Source organism: Perognathus longimembris, chromosome 3 (genome assembly GCF_023159225.1).
Source record: "Perognathus longimembris pacificus isolate PPM17 chromosome 3, ASM2315922v1, whole genome shotgun sequence".
NCBI lineage: Eukaryota > Metazoa > Chordata > Mammalia > Rodentia > Heteromyidae > Perognathus > Perognathus longimembris.
The window spans coordinates 79209863-79231325 of NC_063163.1; the positions used below are offsets into that span (position 1 = coordinate 79209863).

The window sequence follows — 21463 nt, forward strand, 5'->3', positions numbered from 1 at the left end:
GTGTCACCTGGAAAACGAGAGCAATGTAGGACCCTGGGGTGACCCCCCCTGGCTCTAGCCTTCCATGCTGACCCCCCACCCCGCTCCCAGCTCATCCTGGAACATGACGTCCAGAGGTGGCAGCTACACGCAAACCTCAGCTTCCCTTTTGACTGACCAGGCTAGCGCCAGGTGGAGGGGAAAGTGGGGTCCCCCAATAACGCGTGAAGTGAGGTCTGGGGACCCCAGCATCTGCCTGAGGTGGGCACCATGTGGGCAGAGCCCCATGGGCCGCCTGTCTGGCACTGTCAGTGTACCCACAGCATACCCCTGCTCCTTGTCCCCACCCATTCCTCCCCAAGGCCAGCCCTGGACAGGTGGAGGTGCAGGGGACCTCAAGTCCCCTCACCAATCCAGCACTCTGCCCCCACCCAAGGCCACGTCCAGCCTCTCTCCCACAGGAAAGAGAACATCAGTTAAGCAGCTGGGGAGCAGGTCAGCTGTCCTTCCTGGAATCTGGCCTTCGGGGGCTGCCATGGAGTGCTGGGCCACACATGTGCACACACTTGCACATGTAATGCACATGAATATACACATGTGCACACACGCACACGCATGGGCACATCATGCATGCACACATTCATATACATGCACACACATGCACACACGTACACATGTGCACACATACACAGAGCTGGGGGGTCCTCAGACTCAAGGTGGCAAAGCTCTATTGTTCAATGCAGGCACTGATCCTGCCACGTTGGGAGGCCACAGGCTCCCTCCTTCCCTGGGCCTCAGTGTCCCCATCTGTAAACTGGGGTTGCAATGGCACCTAAGAAGCTCTGTGAGCGGGCCTGAGGCACATGGGAGGCATGGTGCCCGAGACGCCTGGCAGCACCCAAGCCTGCTCGGTGCACGGCGCTTCTAAGTGGCACGGAGTTGGCATGGAATCAACTGTCATTGGACACCCCCCCCCCGAGCCATACTGTCCCCAAGATTGGCTACAGAGGGGCAGCCAGGACGGGGAGCAGGGGGCGCCAATGCAGCCACCCAGGAGCGATCAACGCCGCATGGCAGGCTCACCAGGACTCCTACATGAATTTGCCCACACACTCGCCAGGAGAATGTGGGTGCTGGCAACGTGCTTCATATTTACAAAGGCTGCTGCCCAGGTGCCCAGGTACCCGCAGGCCATTTACCTGTGTTCCCCACAACTGGGGAGGGGTTAGGATGACACAAAGAAAGAGTGGCCGTGCTAGCACTCAAGTCTCTGCCCAAGGTCCCTTCCAGAGACAGCAACAGCCACGCTGGAGGAGGAAAGGAGGGAAGGAGGGCAGAGGGGCGCTTACCCGGTACCCGAACACCAGCCCGCGAGTGCCCTGGAGCCCGGCTGCAGGAGGTGGCCTTTATACCTTCCCCAGCAGTGCCAGTGCCAACATGGTGATCACTGAGTGCCCAAGCACACAGGGCGAGAATGCAAGATTAGCTCTGCATCGAAGCGCGGTCAGCAAATGCCCACAGCCATTGTCTCCACACAATGCTGTCATTAGCTGTCAGACGGGGCTGCGCCAGGGTGGTCAGGCGGATGGGCATGGAGATCCCCGCCTTGCATGTGTCAGCCCTCCGGCTGCCAGGACAGGGCCGTGCCAGGTTCACAGGCCCAGTCATTGCGCCCCGGGGCATGGAGGACAAAGGGTGTCTCAGGGGCTCTGAGTGAAAACAAGGAGAGGGTGTTCATTTGGCAGAGCCCAGCATTTATCCCTCCACCTGCTCATGCATGCGCACATGTGTCCACCCATCCATCCACCCCTGGCTGTCCATCCGCCCACCCATCCATCCATCCATCCACCCACCCACCTGTCCATTCATTCATCCATTGATGTATCCATTCACTACTATCCACCCATCCATCCACCCCTGACTGTCCATCCATCCATCCATCCATTGATGCATCCATTCACAACTGTCCACTCATCCATCCACCTTTCTGTCCATCCACCTGACCATCCATCTACCTATCCATCCATCCATCTATCCATCTGTTCACTCACACATCCATCCACTCCTGTCCACCCATCCATCCATTTGTTCTTGTCCATCTATTCACCTATCTATCTATCCACTCATCCATCCATCCTCCTATCCGACCATCCATTCATATCCATCTATTCACCTGTCTATCCATCCATCCACCTCTCCATCCATCTATGCATCCACCTATCTATCTATTCATCCACTTACTCCTGTTCATCCGTCCATCCATCTACCTATCCATCTATCATTCATCCATCCACCCATTCACCCACCTGATCATCTATCTACACATCCATCCATCTACCCACCTTTCCACCCACCCATCCATCCATTTACCTGACCACCCATCTGCCCATTCATCTACCCACCTATCCACCCATCTACCTGTCCATTCATTCATCTCTCCACCCAGTGTCCATCCATCCATTTATCTGCCTGTCCCTCCACCCATCCATTCGTCTGCTGGTCTGCTCATCCATCCACCCATCTATCCATCCATTTACCCACCCATCCAATAACTATCCCTTGGATTCCAGTTTGTGCAAACTGTGTTCTAAGGGTCAGGGTCAGGCAGGAGATGGCCCCCAGCCTGGCCCATCCAGGGAGAGAAGTTAGCCCAGAAACACAGCTTGGAGGAGAGTTTGGGAGCTGGCTTGATACATTCAGAGCCTGGCCCAAAGCCAGTCATATTGTTTGGATGTGGCCTGTGATGCATAGGCCAAGGTGGGCCAGGGCCTGGGCATGCAGGCAGAGCCCCAGAGTTAGCTAAAGAAAGTAAACTTCTTCTTCCTCAGGGCCCCTGGGATCCTGGACACAGAGGCCTGGAGAAACTTCTCAGATCCCTTCCCACCACACCATGCTGGTGGGCACTTCCTGTCCCTCCCCCCACTGTACTGTACTGGTGGGCACTTCCTGTCCCTCCCTCCACCACGCTGTGCTGGTGGGCACTTCTTGTCCTCCAGTTTGCATGCCTCTGCAGACCAGGCCTTGGCTTCACCTTGAGGCCAAGGTCAGGGGCTGTGCTGAGGTTTGGGGACTGGGCCCAGGATTGCAGATACCTGCTTTCCACCCATCCACCCTCGTTCACACACACACATATGCATGCATGCACACACACAGCACACATGGACATATGTGTGTATGTTCACACTCCGATGGGAGTTCCTGAGGATTGAGGTTTGAAGCCATTCCAGGCAGGAAAGCCCACGAGGCTCTTATCGCCAGTTCACCAGCAAAATGGCTTGAAGTGGAGCTGTGGCTCAAGTGGTAGAGCACTAGCCTGAGTGGAAATGTTCAAAGACAGCACCCAGGCACTGAGTCCAAACCCTGGGATTGACCCACACAAAGAAGGTGGGAGGGAGGGTGGGAGAGGAAACTCCCATGATGCTTCTCTCTGGGACCCTCTCACCCCCAACTTTCCTTTTCCCTATCAGTCGGGAGGACAGTGCCCATTCTAAGTGCTTGTGTTCTATTCTGGGCGCTCATGACAACATGCCACAGATGGGAAAGGGGGGGCTTGAAAACAACAGAAATATAGCAGGGGAGGGAGGAAGATATGGCAAGCTATGGAGAGGCATGTGGGTTCTCCGCACAAACTGTAAGCAGGAAGACAGTAGGACGCAGGAGCCCCGTCCACCTGTGGGGTGTGCACCTGAAAGAAAAGTGTGTGTGCCCACATTTGAGGGGCCCCCATCACAAGAGTGGACAAGTGGAGAGGCCTGAGTATCCCTTGCAGGATGAATGGATACACAGTGGAACTAGTATGTGGAGCGGAATATTACTTGGCTGTTAGAAGGGAGGGAATTTTGAGCCATGTGATCAGCTGGGTGTTCCTCGCCAAGGTTTTGTGAGAGACAGTGACATGGGCACTGGAGAACAAAGAAGGATGATCTGCCTATTTGGCAGTTAGAGGAGAGAAGCTCCCAGCCAGAATGGGGCACACAGCCATGGGCCAGGAGGCCAGAGCCCTGGGGATCCATGGCGGGGAGGGCTGTGCAGGGTCATGGACACTTGATAGGACACATCTTGTCCAATGTAGTGTCTCCCAGGTTTTTAAGAACAGAACCCTGAAGCAGGTGGTGCAGCTGAAAGCTTTAGGCTTGTCAACGGGAAAAGGTTCAGTTTCACTGCAGCCCTTCTCCTGCCTCAGGATTGAAGACCCACTAGGGTCAGAGCATTTCAGTGATGGAGATCAGAACCCTCAAGGAGGCGCTCTTGCAAACCACCTGCGTGGGACCCCAATACAGGAGCTCCAACCCCAGGGAGCCCCCGCAGCCACAGCCAATATACCCACCTGCTACACCGCAGGAATGCGGGGCTTGTCTCCCCTCCCTCCCTCCCTCCCTCCCTCCCTCCCTCCCCCTCCCTCCCTCCCTTCTTTCTTTCCTTCCTTCCACTTACTTCTTGCTTTCCTCTATGGGAAAGGCCTCGGCCCTGAATGCCTAGCTAGGCCTTCTCTGCTCTCACTGGTGTTAGAGGAGTGCACCACCATACCTGGCTGTAGGCTCCTCAGATCTCAAAGCCCTTGGCTTTTAGCATGGACCTGAGCACTTTTCTTCTATAAACCATGAGGTTGATGTGAACAGAGCATGAATTTGGACCCTCTGCAGTCCTGGAGTCTGCCCGGTTTAGGGCATAGCAGGGGCTCAGAACATGTGTGTTGGTGGGCTAATTAATGAATTGAATAAAGACGAGGTGAAGACCTAGGTGCCCGAGTCTGGGCTCTACCCGGTGGTTCCCCCGGCACAGTGATTTATTCGGGGTTCTGGGAAGGAGCCGGAAGTGGAGAGTGAGGGAAAGGAGGCGGCCTCTGCCAGCGGGGGTGTGGGCAGTTAGCATGGGGTCCTTGTGGTTTGGATGGGGGAGGTGTCGGTCCTAAGGCCCAGAGCAGCCAGTAAGCGAGGCTTGTGCAATGTTGGGGGCAAGTTTCGTGGGGGGAGGCAGACTTCAGTGTTCTCTTCTGTTCGGTGTTCTGTGGTCCCTGCTGGCCTGTCCCTGGGTGTGTGGAGTGGACCCCTGCTGGCCAGTGATGGGGCGGAATGAGAAGAAACGGGGGAAATGAACCATGGAGACACTGCAGCAGGCCCGGCCGTCCTGCTCTTGGGCTCCGGAGCACGGGCTGGGGATCCTGGCTGGGCAGCGGGGGCGACCTGTGCACAAAGGCAAGGCCGGGGCCAGGGAGGCCAGGAGGACACCGGGCCATGGTTTGGGCAGGCCCGCTGCCCCCACCCCTCCAGCGGTGCTCCTCAGGACAGGAAGGCGGCCTCGGGGAGGCCGGGCCAGGGCGGCGGATGGCACCGTCGGGCCAGAGGAGCACAGAGCTGCTGGCAGCCTCAGGGCTCCCACCACCCCATGGGTCCGGTCTGTGCCCAGCCTCTTGGCCCCACATGCCCTGGCATGAATCCTGGGAGGTCGCAGGGGCAACTGTGGGGGCTGAGGAATGGTAACACACATGCATGCACACGTGTGCGCACACACACACACACGGCCGGGCAGAGGGCATCGCTGTACCGCGCATGCTCAAGTGCTCCTTGTGTGCTTGTTTCCAGCCTTGGGCGTATCTCTCGCAGTCACCAGTCATGTCTGGCAGCACATTAACACCCTGCTCTTGGGGGCACCGCTGGCTTTGGGGAGGCAAAGCATCAGCTGGTGTGGATCTGGTGTCACCCAGCCCCATAGCCTTCGACTTCCGTGGAGCACCACGGCCCATACCCACCTGGGAGCACGCCATCATGTTGGCTTTTGGAGCCCTTGGCTGTGTGACCCCCATCCCAGCATGTGGTTTACCACACACACACACACACACACACACACCCTTGCCCCTGAGCATGGTCAGACACCAAGACCTGCTGGGTGGTCATTAAGGTTTTCAGCAGTCACTTGTGAACCACTGGCTACCCAGAGTTGTCCTGGATTTGGGGGTTCTGCTGAACCCCACCTCTAGAATCAACCCAGCACCAGCCCTGGCACTGCACGTGGCCCCAGCGAGGTCACTCCCCTGCATCAGCCCCCCACAGAGCCTGGGCCATGGTGGTATGGGTGGAGATCAGGCACGGGCAGCTCCAGCCGTGTGGAGAACACAGGTTCGGCTGTGTACTGGCACTGACCATCAAGTGTGGCAGGGAGAAAGGGGGAAGAATGGGGCCTCCACCCCACACTGAGGGGTTCCCCCCCCAACCTTTCACCTGCCTCATTGTTGGGCGGCCTCAGCCATCCAAACCCAAGGCCTCCCGGCTGTGCCCGGCACACACCAAGTGTGATTCATTCTTCCATGCCAGGTTGTAGCAGCCAAGGTGTCCCGTTCCTTCCAGGCCCTCAGAGGCCTCCCATGCCCCCTGCCTCACCTGGGGAGACCCAGGGGCCAGACAGGGGCTCCGAGTGGGATGGGAAGCAAAGCCCCATGGTGCACATAGCCTAGATTCCAGCCGGCAGCAGATGGAGCTGGTTCCTGAATGGGCTTAGGAAGTCAGCCCTCGGCCAGCTGCCGGTGTCCCCCCCACCGGCCCCTTCCATCCCCACGGGGCCATGGAGGCTCCGCAGTGGTTGTGAGTGGGAACAGGAACAGGGAAAGGGTCTCTGTCCCACCCAGGCTGAGGCAGGCTTTTGGACAGAAGCCATGGTGCAGCATGGCGGAGAGGCTCCGTGACCTCAAGTCAGTGGTTAGACAGATGGGTGGATGGATGGTGGGTGGATGATAGATGGGTGAATGGATGGTGGGTAGATAGGTGGATGGATGGTGGGTGGATGGATGGATGAGTGGATGGATGGTGGGTGGATGGATGGGTGGGTGCATGGATGAATAGATGAGTGAGTGATTGGATGATAGATTGACAGATGGGTGGATGGTAGATGGATGGATGGATGGTGGGTGAATGGATGGATGGGTGAATGGATGGTGGGTAGATGGATGGGTGGGTGCATGGATGGTGGGTGGATGGATGGATGGGTGGATGGATGAATAGATGGGTGAGTTATTGGATGATAGATTGACAGATGGGTGGATGGCGGATGGATGATGTGTGAGTGTATGGTGGTAGTTAGGTAGATGGGTACATGGATAGATGGGTGGGTGAATGGACAGTGTGTGGGTACGGGATATCTAGAAGGACAGGGGCAGGTGAGTGGAGAGATGGAGGGTGGATGATGGACAGATCGATGTGTGGGTCATGAACAGATGTCCAGACCCAGACGGAGGAAGACACTGCATACACACACACAGTCATGGCGGGAGATGCATGAGCCTTGCTCAGAGCCAATGTAGGGCATCCACTCAGCCCTCGGCTTTTTCTTGGGGGCTCTCAGGACCCCCCAAGCCCAGCCCAGGAGAAGAGACAGCAGGCCATGGCAGGTGGGGGTCGGGCCCCAGGTTTATTGAGCAGATTCCGGGTGGGGTGGAGGCGGCCCTGGCTGCGGGCGGCCTCAGCTGCTGAGGAAGCAGCCCCGCTTGTGCCACTTCTGGTCCCGGATGCGGCGCACGGACTGCAGCTGCGGCTGGCTGGCGTCCCACTCGTTCCAGTGGCGCAGCTCCCCCCGCTCGAACACGTACTGCCGCCCGCGGTAGCCCGGGAACTCGTAGCCGACCCACCTGCCGGGGTGGGGGTGGGCGAGGCAAGCAAGGGTCAGCCCCTGTCCCCCACCTGACGGGAGGGGGGGCCGAGGCAAGCGAGGGGTCAGCCCGTGTCCCCCACGGCACTGCTCCTCTGAACTCTGGAATTCTGCTCCTTCTGCTGAGAGCGCTTGTCCTGTTCCCACCTTCTCCCTCTTGTCTTTTCCTTTCCACCCTTTTTTCCAGTCCTGGGGCTTGAACCCAGGATCTGAGCACTGTCCCTGAGCCTCTTTGTGCTCCAGGCTAGCACTCCACCACTTGAGCCACAGCGCCACTTCTAGCATTTTCTGAGTGGTTCATGGAGATAAGCGTCTCACAGACTTCCCTACCCAGGCTGGCTTCGAACCGCGATCCTCAGATCTCAGCCTCCTTGGTAGAGAGGATGAGAGGCCTGAGCCACTGGTACCTGGCAGTTTTCTTGTCTTTCTGCACATGGCCCTGCCCCTAGGTGGAATCAAGCTTTCTTTAGGGCTCCCAGGACTTCAGGTGTCTGCACAACTACCCTGATCACCATAAGCCTGGGCCTCATTTGCTTATCCCGCCCCTTGCCTGTCCTGTGTCCCAACACCAGGACACAGGCACCGATTGAAGGAGCAGGGCCAGGGCCAGCCCCGGGTTGCAGACCCAGGAAGTACGCCTAGGAGGGTGAGCCTATGGTGATATCATGCCCAGAAGAAGCCTGTCCTGTGTCCTGCTCAGGTGGTGGAGAGCTGTCAATCCCCACAGGACCGCGGTTGCCGGTCCTGCCACGTAGGGGCTTTGTTGTTCTGAAGGTGCTGGGGATTGAATCCCAGAGCCTGCCATATGCTAAGAAAGCACTCTACCGTTGGGCTACAACCCCCCAAAGATCTCACTATGTCATCCAAACTGGCCTGGGATTGTGATTCTCCTGCCTCCGCTTCCCTGAGCCTGGGATTCTGGGCGTGCACCACCACACTTGTCCAGGCTGTGACCAGACATAGTGTTGAATGGACAGTATGGCTGACGGAAGGTGGGGAGGGAGGCCGGGGCAGGGGCGTGTGTGAGGGAGGGATCCCTTACGTCCCATTGATGACCCGGATACTGGCCACGCGGTCCTGGAAGCCATGGGCCCACAGGCTGGGCACGTCGTCATCCACTATCTCCATCTTGCGGCCACTGAATGCTGGGTTCTCAAACAGGTGCAGCTTATGGTCTGGGCTGTCCTGGGGGGTGAGATCGGGTCCCAGGGGAGAGATGCCGGGTCACCTCCAAACCCACTGCAGGAGGGGAGGGGGACCCAGGCGGCACTCCCAGAATGGGCACGCCAGAAATCTCAAGAGCCACCATGAGAGTGAAGGGGCCTCTGGGGTTTCACTCAACCCTGCCACCCAGCCGACGGGGAAACTGAGGCCCAGAGTGGGTGGCAGACCCAGGTGCTGTGATGATTGGGTTTCCCAGCTCCCCAGCCTGTCTACTGCCCTCTAAGGGGGCTGGCCTAGGGCTGGCTGAGGGACTTCCCGCTTTAATAGGGCGCCTCCAGGCTAAGAAGAGGCCTATCCTGGAGTCAGAAGTGGGAGTCTTCCCACACTGGGCGGTGGGTTTGTGGGCTCGCCCTGGTGCTCCTGGGGGGAGGGGAAGGGCCCCACGGGGGAGAGGGATGGGAAGGCAGTGCGCACAATGTTCAGCGGTCGAAGGGACAGCAGGCTGTCGCTGCGGTGGCTGTTGGACCAGGCGTCCCAGCGTGGGTAATCTCCCTTCTCCAGGATAAACTGCTCCCCGCGGAAGGCCCTGCGCTCGAACGCCAGCCACCTGTTGGGGGGAACAGGCAGTGGCTGGGGGCGTGGGGGCAAGAAACGAGGACTGAGAGTTGCGGACTTTTTTGCGGGTCTTGGGGCTTGAACTCAGGGCCTGGCTGCTGTCTGTCCCTGCGTCTTTGTGTGCCCCAGGCCAGCACTCTACGACTTGAGCCACAGCACCACTTGCAGCTTTTTCTGAGTAGTTCATTGGAGATAAGAGTCTCCTGGACTCATGGACTCTGCCCCAGCTGGCTTCGAACCACGATCCTCAGATCTCAGCTTCCTGAGTAGTTAGGATGACAGGTGAGAGCCACCGGCACCTGGCTGAGCTGTGGCATTTGGGCCTCCCCCGCCCCATCTGCCTCCCAGGCGCGCTGTGGACGCTTGTGCATCTCGTGTGCACCGCGTGTGCACACATGCATACAGCCACACACAGCACCCTCTCTCTGCCCATGCATCTGTCGGGGGCACTGGTGGTGTGGGGAGCTGGCTGCCTCCCTCTGCGCGCCCCCAAGGCCCCGCACCTCCCAAAGACACCGAGAAACCAGCGGGTCCACGGCCCCTACGTGCGCGGGTGGGGAGACTGAGGCATGGAGGGGCTGTGTGGGAACTCACGGGCCCGACTCCACTTGGATGGAGCCCACCTTCTCCAGCAGGCCGTCCGTCAGGCTGGGGCACTCGGCCTGCAGCTCACACCGCCGGCCCTGGAAGTTCTCCAGCTCGTACAGGGTCACCTGGAAGGGAGTGGGGATGCGGGGTGGGGAGTCACCTAGCCTGCGGGGCACCCCTGCCCCGCACCCCCTGCATGGGGCGTGAGCCCCCGCCCCACGCTGCCCCTCACCACACTGCCCCCTGGTGGCCACCAGCTGCCAGGCAGGCATGACCACCGGCCAGGTGGAAGAACTGGGCGTGGACAGGGAGGGACCCAGGCGACTGCTGCCGTCCTCCTGGAATGCAGCTCCGAGTGCGCAGACTCTGAAGTGTCTGCAGACTGTCTCTGCCACCCTTGGAGGTCCCGGGATGGCCCCGTATCACAAGAAAATCAGGGGGCCGGGCCCCTCCTCTCCTGTCACCCCACTCACTCCTGGGACAGCCTCTCCTGTCCCCTCTTTCTTCCTTCACCCCGCCACCTTCACACACTCCTGGGTGGGCGATGTTACCACAGGCCCCAGAGATGGCCTGCAGAGGAACAAGCCACTAAAGGAAACTCAGAGAAGGCAATAAACTAGACCCGCATCACACAGGAGAGACGGAGCTGGAAGCTGCTGACTGCACTGCCTCCGGACAGGCAGGGCACGCATGATGTGCTACACGGGGACATCGCCGAGTCGCTAAGGACTCTGGGACGGAGGGCTGGCGGGGAAGCTGCCCCCTCCCCGATGGATGGCCTTACCTTGTAGCTACCCCCAAGGCCCCCATGGCTCTTGCCAGCCGCCGCCTGCTCCTGCATGCCCTGCTGCTGCTCCGCCATCTCCCCAGGAACTCTGGGCCTTCAAAGTAAAGGGGAAGGCGCCCTGTGTTATTCCCTGGAGCTCGAGGGGCAAGGATTTCTGCTGCAGTTGACATGATCTACATCCAACCACTCAGTCATTCAACAAACATCTGTGGAGAGCCTACCCGAGGCCCTGCAGATGAGGGGGGCTGGTGGGAGCAGAGGCGAAGGACGGGACCAGAGCTGGACCTGGCTCCCCACACCCCATTGCTCCCCCAACACAGAGCAGGGACTGAGGGGGTCTCTGCAGACTCAGCCCAGAGGCACCCCCCACCGGGGTTGCTGTGTGGGCTCTCCCCACCCCTGCCGTGTCAGTCCTGGGCCATGGACCACGGCCAGGGGAGAGGACGGGGAAATGGACGACATCAGAGAAAGCGGAGGCAGAGGCGCGGCCCCTGCACACTTGCCATGGGCCATGGGGTCTGTTATTCATTCCACAAGCAGTTAGGGAGTGCTTCCTGTGTACAAGCCTGGCCCGGACAGACAGACTCCTTGAATACAGTGACGTGTGACAGGCCCCTGCGGCTGTCATGTGGGGGGACTGGCCTGGTGGGTGTGCACACACACATGCTCACACATACACACATAGCAACATGCCACCCAGGCATCAGTTTCTCTGTCTGTTACACACACATGCACACTCACACACACACATATAGCAACATCCCACCCAGGCATCTGTTTCTCTGTCTGTCTCTCTCTTTCTCTCTCTCTCTCCCTCTCTCTCTCTCACACACACACACACACGCACACACACCCACACACCATGTATAGCAACATCCCACCCAGGCATCTGTTTCTCTGTCTGTCTTCCTCTCTCTCTCTCTCTCTCACCCACACACACACACACCCACGCACACCCACACACCCACACACTATGTATAGCAACATCCTACCCAGGCATCTGTTCCTCTGTCTCTGTCTCTGTTGCTCTGTCTCTGTCTCTGTCTCTCTCTCTCCCTCTCCTCCCTCTCTCCTCTCTCTCTCTCTCTCTCTCTCTCTCTCTCTCACACACACACACACACACACACACACATACACAGAGAGAGTGAAACAGGAGACACCTGCATCCACACCTCATTTCTCTTCCTTGGCTGCTCAATCCTTAACAGGCCCCACCCCCTGCCAGTGCTCAGGGGTTCAGAGCAGCCCCCGCCCTCTGACACAGGCAGTCACCCCTAGCACTGGGGCCAGTCTGCTGGTCATCCTGGGTCCTCTCTGCCAGCCCCACCCATGAGTGAAGCCCGGTCTGGGCCCAGGGCCAGTTCCCACCCCTGCCCCATGTCCCCAAATGCACCTGTCGCTTGGAGCCTCGGGAAGGACAGCCGGAGGGGCCCGCGCCGCACGCTGGGCGGCCTCCAGCGCCCGGCTATTTATGGCTGCATCCTGACAGCCCAGCACATCAGGGCCTGCTGAGGCAGCGTCCTGTCCGCCCGATTCCTCCCGGGCCATCGCACCCCAATAGCCAGCCCCAGGCGGCCTGGCGCCCGTCTCCTCCAGCCAGGCCTCTGAGGACTTCCTGGGGGTGGCAGCCTGGGGGGCATAGCCCTCCAGCCCCCCAAGCCTTCACTCTGGAGTCTCCATGCTACTAGGAGACCCAGCACCCTTAGGAAGGAGTTCTGAAATAAAGGGGACCCCCCAGAGCCCTCATTTCCTGCATGCTCCATGGCTTGCATTTCAAGTCACATCTCCCCAAAACTCATTGTCCAAATTGGAGGTGAATCCACTTCTACATGAGGCTGTAACGGAGCCTTCCTCATGGGCAGCGCGCACAGAGAGCAGCAAGTTTATCTTGAGGCATTCTGCACACCGGGCACCAGGCTCGTCTTGTTCTCATGGTTTGAACCTAACCCTGACGGCTCTCGGGGAGGAACTGTGGTCTCCATGCTCTCCCCGAGGGAACTGGACAGATGGGAGGAAGGAGGCAAACTACCGCAGGGCCGTGGGTTCACTCCTCCAGGAAGAGAGCTGCGCTGCTCAGCCCAGATGGTACATCTATGACAAACAGAAGAGCTGGAATTTTTAAGCATCCAATTAAGTATAACTCTGCCTCTAGTCAGTGCCTTGTGTGTGTGTGTGTGTGTGCACACGTGTGTGCGTGTGCTGGTCTTGAGGCCTGAGCACTGGTGATCCTTTAGAGTTTTGCTCAAGGCTAGCACTCTACCACTCGAGTCACAGCCCGATTTCTGGCTTTGGGGTGATTAATTGGAGATAAGAGCCTCATAGACTTTCCTGCCCAGCCCGGCTTCAAGGCCTGATACTCAGATCTGGGCCTCCTGAGTAGCTAGGATGACAGGTGTGAGCCATCAACACCTGGCCTACGACAGGTACTTAATAAGTGGTTATTCAGTAATGGAGGAAGAAAGGTGTGAATTATTAAATGACCAGGTTTCCTTTTGTAGGTTTTGTTTGCTCTGGGCTAACATTCAAACCCAGCCCCTTTGTCCATCAGCGAGTGTCTGGATTCTTTATGCACAGCTTTGATGGACACCTGACAGAAATAACTAGGAGAAAAAATATTTGTCTCGTGGTTTCAGAGGTCCCAGTTCAAGGCCTGGGTGCCACAGAGAACATGGAGAGCACAATAGGGCAAGGCCTGAGGCCCTGTCCTCCCTCTGTCACCATGGTACAAGGCCAGGTTCCTGTCCCCATCTGCTGGACACACACGGAATGGCAGTGGCGGGGCCCATGTTCCCCCAAGGACCCGGGAGCCAATGTGTGCTTGGGGTTTTGGTTTGTATTTTTCTGGTTATAGAGCTTGAACTCAGGGCCCAGGCGCTGTCGCTGAGCTCTTCTGCTCAAGGCTAGCACTCTACCACTTGAAGCCACAGTGCCACTTTCAATTTTTGAGTGGTTAAATGGAGAGTAAGAGTTCCAGGGGTGCTGGTGACTAACATCTGTAATCCTAGTTACTTAGGAGGCTGAGATCTGAGGTTCAAAGCTAGCCCGGGGAGGAACGTCCATGAGACTCTTGCCTCCAATTAACCACCAGAAAACCAGAAGTGGTGTGGTAGCTCCAGTGGGAGAGCACTGGCCTTGAGTTGAGGAACTCAGGGACAGCGCCCAGGCCCAGAGTTCAAGCCCCAAGACTAGGTGAAAAAAAAATAAAAATTTCACAGGGACTTTTGTGCCCAGGTTGGCTTTGAACCGAGCTCCTCAGATCTCAGCCTCCAAGTAGCTGGGATTGTACAGGCGTGAGCCACTAGCACCTGGCTGTGCTTGGTAGTTTTGTGAGTGCCTGCAGGAGCCAGTTTGCAACCTAAACAAAGCACTTTTGAGGGTGAGCATGGGGTCGGGGGGTTGTCCAATACCACGATGGGCACCCTGGCACCCCCCCACACTTCCTGTGGTAACTGAGCCTCCATCTTTGTCTGCATCTTTCAGGGTGCAGCCCACGCGAAGGAGGGAGGGGATGCCGACACCCCACACAGCCTGGAGGTGACAAAGAGGAGGCAGGCTGTGGTGGGGCCCCATCCCTAGACGTCCACCCCAGAACCCTGTGCCAGCCAAGCTCAGCCCCGAACCCTGTTGGCCCCTCCTGTCGCCCAGCTATGGAAAGGCAGGGACAGAGGCGCAGGCGGAGAGAGGGCAGGCCCAGCCCAGAACCCGCACACACCAGCTTTGTCCAACAAAACGTGTAACAAAGCTTTATTTGCAATTTTCAGAGTCAGATCGCAGCATCATGATACGTGGGCCTGGGGGACTGGGCGGGGGACGGGGGATGAGGGGAGTGGTGGGGGGGGGGGCTCATCATAATCAATGCAGTCGACCGGATCTCCGGCTGCTCATCCGTCATTGGAGAAACTTCTTCATAGAGATGAGGGGAAACCACCTCTTGCAAAATCAGTAGGACTCTGGGAGGTCCAGGAAGCCACACTGTGGTTTATTATTTTTTTCCCATTAAAAAATATAAAGTTCTGTTTTGTTTTCCTAGAGGACTCGGCAGTGACGCAGGCCCTGGCCATGTCTGCTTTCCGCCCGTGAGCCCGGAGTGTGGGACGCGACAGGCGGCCCCGGGCCACGCGCACACAAACCTTTGGTGGGCTCCAGAAGACATGATTAGGAAAATATACACTGTATGTATAGATCTACGCCCCCCCTCCCCACTTAACAAAGGCCCACAGCCACTCGGGAAGCGCTGGACCTCCAGGGCAGCGGCGGGAGTTGGGAAACGACAGGAAACATCCTGCATCCGTGGCCTGGTCCATGGTGTCCCGCGGGTGGGACATGGTCAGCATCGCAAGCCGCCCGCGAGCCGAGGGCCTGGTGTGTGGGCCACAGGACGCCACCAGTGATTGTCACCGTCAGTCACAGAAGACGCCACCACACACAGCGGGGCGAGGGAGGCCTCCACCACCGGCACTGGTCTCCCAGTGGCCCATCCTGGCTCCGGCAGCTAAAAGGGGCTTTGGTGGGATGGGGTCCTCGGTTTTCAGTCACTCCAGGGGGTACAGCCTGGGGGGCTTCAGGGTGAAAGAGCTCAAAGCACAGGCTGAGAAGGCGACGATGAAGGCCAGGGCAGGAGAGGATCAAGCCTCAGGCCTGCTGTTTTCCTTCCTGGGTAGCTTCCTGCCGTGGGTCTCACTTCCCAGACACAGAGGAAAGTGCACCTGGGTGCAAGCGGAGGGTGCAGCTGGCTCCCCTGCAGAAGCTGCGGCCTGGCGGTCTTCACCCAATCCCACCCCTATACCGCCCTGCTCCCAGGAAGCAGAGGGGAGGAGTCCGGGAGGAGGAGCAGAGGGGAGGAGCCACAGGAGCAGGAGCAGAGGGGAGGAACCTGGGAGGAGGAGCAGAGGGGAGGAGCCCAGGAGGAGGAGCCTGCAGAGGGGAGGTCCCCCACCATCCCAGTCTTTGTTCTGCACCAGGCCCTCTCCTCTGAGGACAGCACTTGAGGAGCCTCACAGAGGGGTGGGGGTGACTTGATTGCACATGGATGATTAAGGCATATTATACAAGGCATAGTAAGGGGAGGCAGATTTCCAAAGGTGAAGGGAGGAAAACTTAACAAACCTGCATGCAGCCGGTTACCCAGCCACAGGAAGCTTGCCTAGTTCAGGAGAAACTGACAGCCGCTTGCCTGTGTGCCACAGCTCCTCAATTGGTCTTAGCAGGGCCCCCTCAGAGGTGACCAGCACCCTGACTTGGGGGGGGGGTCACAGTGGGCCTCAGAGGACAGGAGGACCTGGCCGGGTTCCAGGCGGATGGGCAGGGCCCATCCACCTGGAATCAAATGCGCCTGTCAGCCGAGCTGTGCAAGGATCCCCGCTGAGTGGCTTTTCCTCACCGTGCGTATACCTGGGACAAAAACATGGCTCACTGGACATAGAGCATCCTGCAGGGTGCGAAGGGCAATTTCCTGTCCCCCAGGGGAAGGGGGGATGTGGGTTCAAACACCAGCCACGAGCTGAAGGGGACTTGGCTCAGAAAACCACTCGATATCAAAACCACGGCAGAGCATAGGATAGGTCTTCAAAACAAGCAAGCAAGCAAGCAGTTCTGTGGAATTCCATCCCCCAACAGCCACCGGGAACGGACTAGCCCTGAACTCGGGAAAGGAGGGAAATACAAGCTGACACTGAGGTGGGCTGGCCCCCCAACACAGATCGGCAAGGCTGGATGGGTGGCAGGGCCCTTGGGGGCAGCGGGGTGTGTGTACACATGTGCAGGTACGTGTGTGTGCACACACTGGGCTCCGCTGTCCACGGTGCTGAACACAGGTGTTTGTTGTGCCTGGAGAAAATCAGGACTTGCTATCACTGCCCACCCCACCTGAGTGGGAGAAAAGCAAGAAAGGAGAGATGAAGGAGGGAGACAAAACAACGAGAGAAAAGGAGACTCGTGGGGAGGTGGGCAGGGGCAGGAGGGTGAGTTTTGACACTTCTTGTAGTGATGCAACGACTAAGGTGGACTCCGAGCCTGACGAAGTTGGGGGACGCGGGGGAAGCGAGCCCCTGCAGCGGAATCTAGCCAGTGCCACACGCGGGGCCTTCTGGGACACGCGGAGTTGCAATGTGGAAGGCTGCCATTTGTGAGCCCAGATTCTGAGGGACAAAGGTTTCCTCCCAGAAATCAGAGCCCCGGTCAAAGAACCTGGGGGACAGCTACAACTTTTCAACAGCTTGGAGAAGAGTAAGGTAACCTCGAATGGACACTCTCAAGCCCAGGACTCGAACTCCCGTCTCCTCATTGCCTAATATAGCATGTGTCCACGTCAAGTTTCAAAGAGGATTGGCTGAATTATTGCTTCATCGCCTCCAAAAGCCAACAAGCAGAGTACGCATGATGGTACGCACGGCGCCCTATGCAATGCAGGGACACACACCGGAAATGGGAATCTCAGAGGGCATGTTTCAGCTTGTCAAATGCTGAGAGGAAGGAAGAACTGGTTAGGGAGATTTTTCTTTAAAAAATCAATCAAAAGCCTAATGGCAATATCCTGGGCCAAGACCCCTGCAGGAAATGAACAAGTGGAACTTCCTTGGAGATGTCTTCCGGGAAGTCTGGCTCCGGGGAGCAGGTGTTTTCAGGCGTATGCAGACGACGACAGTCCAGCCGCAGAGGACGACGCCGGGGCTGCAGAAGGCATCGGAACACGGTGGGAACACAAACTTGTCTTGCTGAGACAGGGTCTCCGCAGATCAGCCCGGGTCTGGCAGGCACGGAACTTGAGATCCAGTCCTGCTTCAGTCTCCTGAGCGGCCGAGATGACGCCTGTGCCCTGCCCTGCCTGGCAGAGGTCGCAAACGTCTACAGGCAAAACTCCATCCCTCTGGGATGCTTGGGGGGAGGAGTGGCTGCTTCCCTCATGGCTAACAGGAAGTGCTGTCTGCAGGGCCCAGCAGGTGACTGCAGAGGGCGGGCCTTCCTGTGCAAGGTGTCTGCAGGCCACAGGAAGATCCAGGCACATGACGCTTGGCGCAGGAAGTGGCCGTGGCCTCCTCTGAGGGTCTGATGGTCACAGTTAAGGCTTCGGTTGAACAGGGGCGGTGATGTCCCACACCTGGAGTGGAAGGAGCAGTCGGGGTTCAGCAGAGGGGGCATTCCCCTGACCCCCCCATTGCCCTCTGTCACTAGGCCTCCAGCCTTTTCCGGGGCCTGGGTGTGTGACACCATGTGGGGGTGTACACTCGGCGTGCAGGAGTCCCTGGGTTCCATCCCCAGCACCACCACCAAAAGAACAAGGCCAGGTGCCAGAGAGGCCATACGCCTGTCATCCCAGGTATGCTGGAGGCTGAGATCTGAGGAGTGAGGTTTGAAACCAGCCCAGGAAAAGAAATCCAAGGGATTTTATCTTCCATGAGTCACTGAAAAGCTGGGAGTGGAGCTGTGCTTCATTCAAGGGGTAGCATGCCGGCCTTGAGTGAAAAAGCAAAGTGAGAGCCAGAGGCCCAGAGTTCAAGCCCCAGTACTAGCACAAAAGGAAAATGAATGGTTTCTGTTTGTTTTAAATTCTTTCTCCCAGGAATGCGTCCCTTACAATTCTCAAGTCAGGAGGAAATCTGTCAGGGAGCGGGAGGGGGAAACGGGAGGAGTCTGATCTCAGTACAAGAACTCTGACATTTGAGGGTAGCTTGGAGCTTCTGTTTTCTGGAATGGGTTGCAGGCAATGACCTTCTATCCTGGATTTCAAAACCACCACAAAGAAATGAGCCACAGTTGAGGTGAGGGGTTGGCTGAGCCCAGGATGTCCCTCACACTGCAGACCCGAGCTGCTCACAACACTGCCGCACACTGAATGCTGGTACCAGAATCCGAACTCAGGCTCGGTGCTCCCTACTTTCAGCTATTGCCCAAACTTTGGCTGGTAAATTGGAGGTGGGAGTCTCACAGACTGCTCTGCCCTGGCCGGCTTTGGTCTCCTGAGAGGCCAAGGATTATTCGTCAGGGCCACTCTTGCCTGTCTGGCTAAATTGTGTTTTAATTTTAATTCAATCACACCATTTGCACATGAGTAGGCCAGCCATGTCAGGGCGTGCATCCTGATTCCAGGTTCAGCCTCTGATGTCCCCCCACTCTCCCCAGGGCACTGGTGGCACCCGCCCACCTGGTCACGCTTGGTTCTCACACAGGCTCTGCCTCTTCCTGGACTTCAGCTCCCTCAGCCACTGGGGAGACGACTCTTCCGACCTGCAACCATAAAGCCGTCAGGGGAGCGGGGCACCAAGGGGGCGAGGGGCGGCTGTCCCTGCTGAGCCCAGCACAGCCCTTGCGGCACGGTGGCAAGGCCTCTGAGCCTGCACAGGGAGCACGGAGAGCACGGGGAGCACAGCCCCAGCCCTGGAGGAGGCTGTGAGGTGGGGGGCCGCTCGGGCCCAGGCTGTATGTGCAGGGGAGGTGGGGCCAGCAGGGAACTGCTCTCCAGCTGACTAACCCCCCCAGCTTGCCCTGGGGTGCCCCCCCATGCTGCCCCAGAGGGGGCGAGATGGTGGGGGTACCTCAGTGTCCCCTCAAAGGCTGCACTGGTCTGTGACTCCAAACCACAGATCTGGTTTATGGCTGGGGTGGCAGGAAGGAGAGGAAGAGAGCCAGGGGCCCCGGGAGCAGAGCTGCTGCTGCCTGGTGGAAAATCAGACTCCTGGCCAGTGTGGAAGCATAGTGTGGGGATGCCAGGCTCTCCAGGATCTGGAGCCACGAAGGGAGGCGTCAGTCCACCCCGCTGTCCCTCCCATCGTCCCCCATCCACAGCCCCCCTCCTGGTCCCCAGCCACTTACCTGTCGTCCTTGTCCATGCTGGAAGGCAGCACACGGCTGCCCAGCACCCCCGGCTGGAAGGGGGATTTGGAGGTCCTGGGGGTCCAGCAGGGGGTCTCACTGGGACTGTCCACCTCCGGCCTTTTGGGCAGCCGGGCCTGGGGAGAAGAGGCTGGGGTGGAACAGCCTTCCGTCTGGGGAAGGCCTCACTCCCTGCGTCAGCAGATGCAGGAGCCCTGGCAAAGTGGCACCCCCAGGCTGAGTGAACCCAGGCAGGAACTCGGGGGTCAGAGCAGAGGCCCGGCAGGGGCCCCCACAGAAGGTAGATGGTCAGACCCAGAGAGCACTGGCCGGCACCACACCATCCATCGCCTCTGCCTTCCAGAGAACGCCACATGCAGACAGCATGCACGTGTGCACACACACACACACACATGCATGCACACTCACGGACACACACACACACACGCTGCCCTCTGACACCCACTGGCGTCCTGTGAGCTCCTGTGCTCAGAGTCAGCAGAGACCTGCATGGCCCTGACACAGTGGTGTCAGAGAGGGAGAGGGAGGGAGGGAGGGAGGGAGGGAGGGAGGGAGGGAAGGAGGGAGGGAGGGAGGGAGGGAGAAAATGAGGAAGGAAATGAGAAAGGAAGGAAAGCAAGAAGGGAAGGGGGAAAAGAAGAAAGGAAAGGAGGGAGGGAGAGAGGGAGGAGTGGGAGGAGGAAGGGGGGGGCAGGCCTGGTGCCTTCAGCAGGAAGGGAAGAGGGAGGGAGAGAGGAGCGGGAGGAGGGGGGAGGCGGACAGTACCTTGAGGGCTGCGGGGCCCATGCCTGGGAAGGCAGGTGTCCTGTGCAGGTGGCCGGGCGGCGTCTGCTCCGCTCTGGATGGGCTCTCCTCCTCATCCGACTCCTCCCTCCGGGGCGACTTCTCCTCTGTGGCAAAGCAAAGGCGCCAAGTGACCTGCACTGCCACACCACGCAGGGACACACCACGCAAGGAGGGCCTCCCCGGCTGGGAAGTTCTTCCAGGGTTTAGCCTAATTCCTGCCAGCTGCTGGGTGGTGGTGGTGGGAAGGCGTGGCCTCTGCACCTGTGGAGTCCTTGAACATCCAGGCGCTGTGTGCCTCCTCCTCCATGGGCCCGCGGCCCCCCACCTCGCTGGAGCGGCTGCGCAGGGTGTGGGAGAGGGTGGGGGCCCGCCGGCGGCTGCGCTTGCTCAGCTGTGCCCGTGTCTTCAGAGCGCTGGAGTCCAGGACTGAGGTTTGCTGCAGGGGTGGCAGGAGGCAGGGGAAGGAAAACAAGGCATGGAGCCGACAGTGGGGGCTCCGCCTGGGGGGAGCTCCAAGCTGCACAGACAGCACTGGGGGGCAGGGGGGCTGCACAGGGGGCTCCACTGCGCACCTGGCTAAGTCCTCCCATCCTTCCCCTCTTCCTCTCCTCCCCTCCCTCCTTCCTCACCCTCCCCTCCCTCCTCAGGTATTGGGCCTGGCCCAGGCCCCTCTGCAGGAGGCCTCTGCTCTGCTCCATGGTGGGGTGGCCCTCCAAGGCGAAGGCTTTGTGTCTCTGCTCTCTAAGGCGGGAGGCCAGGGCGGCCTGAGGCCGGACGGAGCAAAGCCCCTGGCAGACCGCAGCCGTGGCCCCACCAGAACCCTGCAGCGCTGTGGGTGCTGAGGATCAGAAAGGTGTGGGGAGCTTCTCCAGGACACACCGAGGTGCCTCACTTGCCTGGGCAGGGGTTCCCCATGGGAAGAACCCCCCCCACCCCGAGGGACAATTCAGGAGTTGCCTGATCCTGTGTCTGTCTTTCTCGGTACCAGGGAAGCTGAGATGGCTTGCAAGCCTCAGACTGGGAGGCACAGCTCAGAGTGCCTGCCCCGCAAGTACAAATGGCAGAAGAGGAGGAAGA

The 21463-nt window shown here is 58.8% G+C and overlaps 2 protein-coding genes across 2 annotated transcripts in view; both read right to left on the reverse strand.

Annotated features, from left to right (window-relative positions):
• Window positions 1–7377: 7377 nt before the first annotated feature.
• Crybb3 (crystallin beta B3) lies at window positions 7378–10851 on the reverse strand. Its single transcript, XM_048342754.1, has 5 exons — window positions 10769–10851; window positions 9991–10109; window positions 9256–9388; window positions 8660–8802; window positions 7378–7597 (listed from the first exon to the last, which is right to left on the reverse strand). Exons 1-5 carry the CDS (start codon window positions 10844–10846, stop codon window positions 7432–7434), a joined length of 639 nt encoding a protein of 212 aa, XP_048198711.1. The 5' UTR covers window positions 10847–10851; the 3' UTR covers window positions 7378–7431.
• Window positions 10852–16142: 5291 nt separating this feature from the next.
• The window catches only part of Kiaa1671 (KIAA1671 ortholog), a 54867-nt gene continuing 49546 nt past the window's right edge, over window positions 16143–21463 (reverse strand). The window contains exons 7-11 of the mRNA XM_048342753.1: window positions 20648–20822; window positions 20366–20490; window positions 19580–19716; window positions 18912–18994; window positions 16143–17867 (exon numbers count right to left, since the gene is read on the reverse strand). Of these exons, the coding sequence (XP_048198710.1) occupies window positions 18916–18994; window positions 19580–19716; window positions 20366–20490; window positions 20648–20822 (516 nt within the window). The 3' untranslated portion in view covers window positions 16143–17867; window positions 18912–18915. The remainder of the gene's footprint in view (window positions 17868–18911; window positions 18995–19579; window positions 19717–20365; window positions 20491–20647; window positions 20823–21463) is intronic.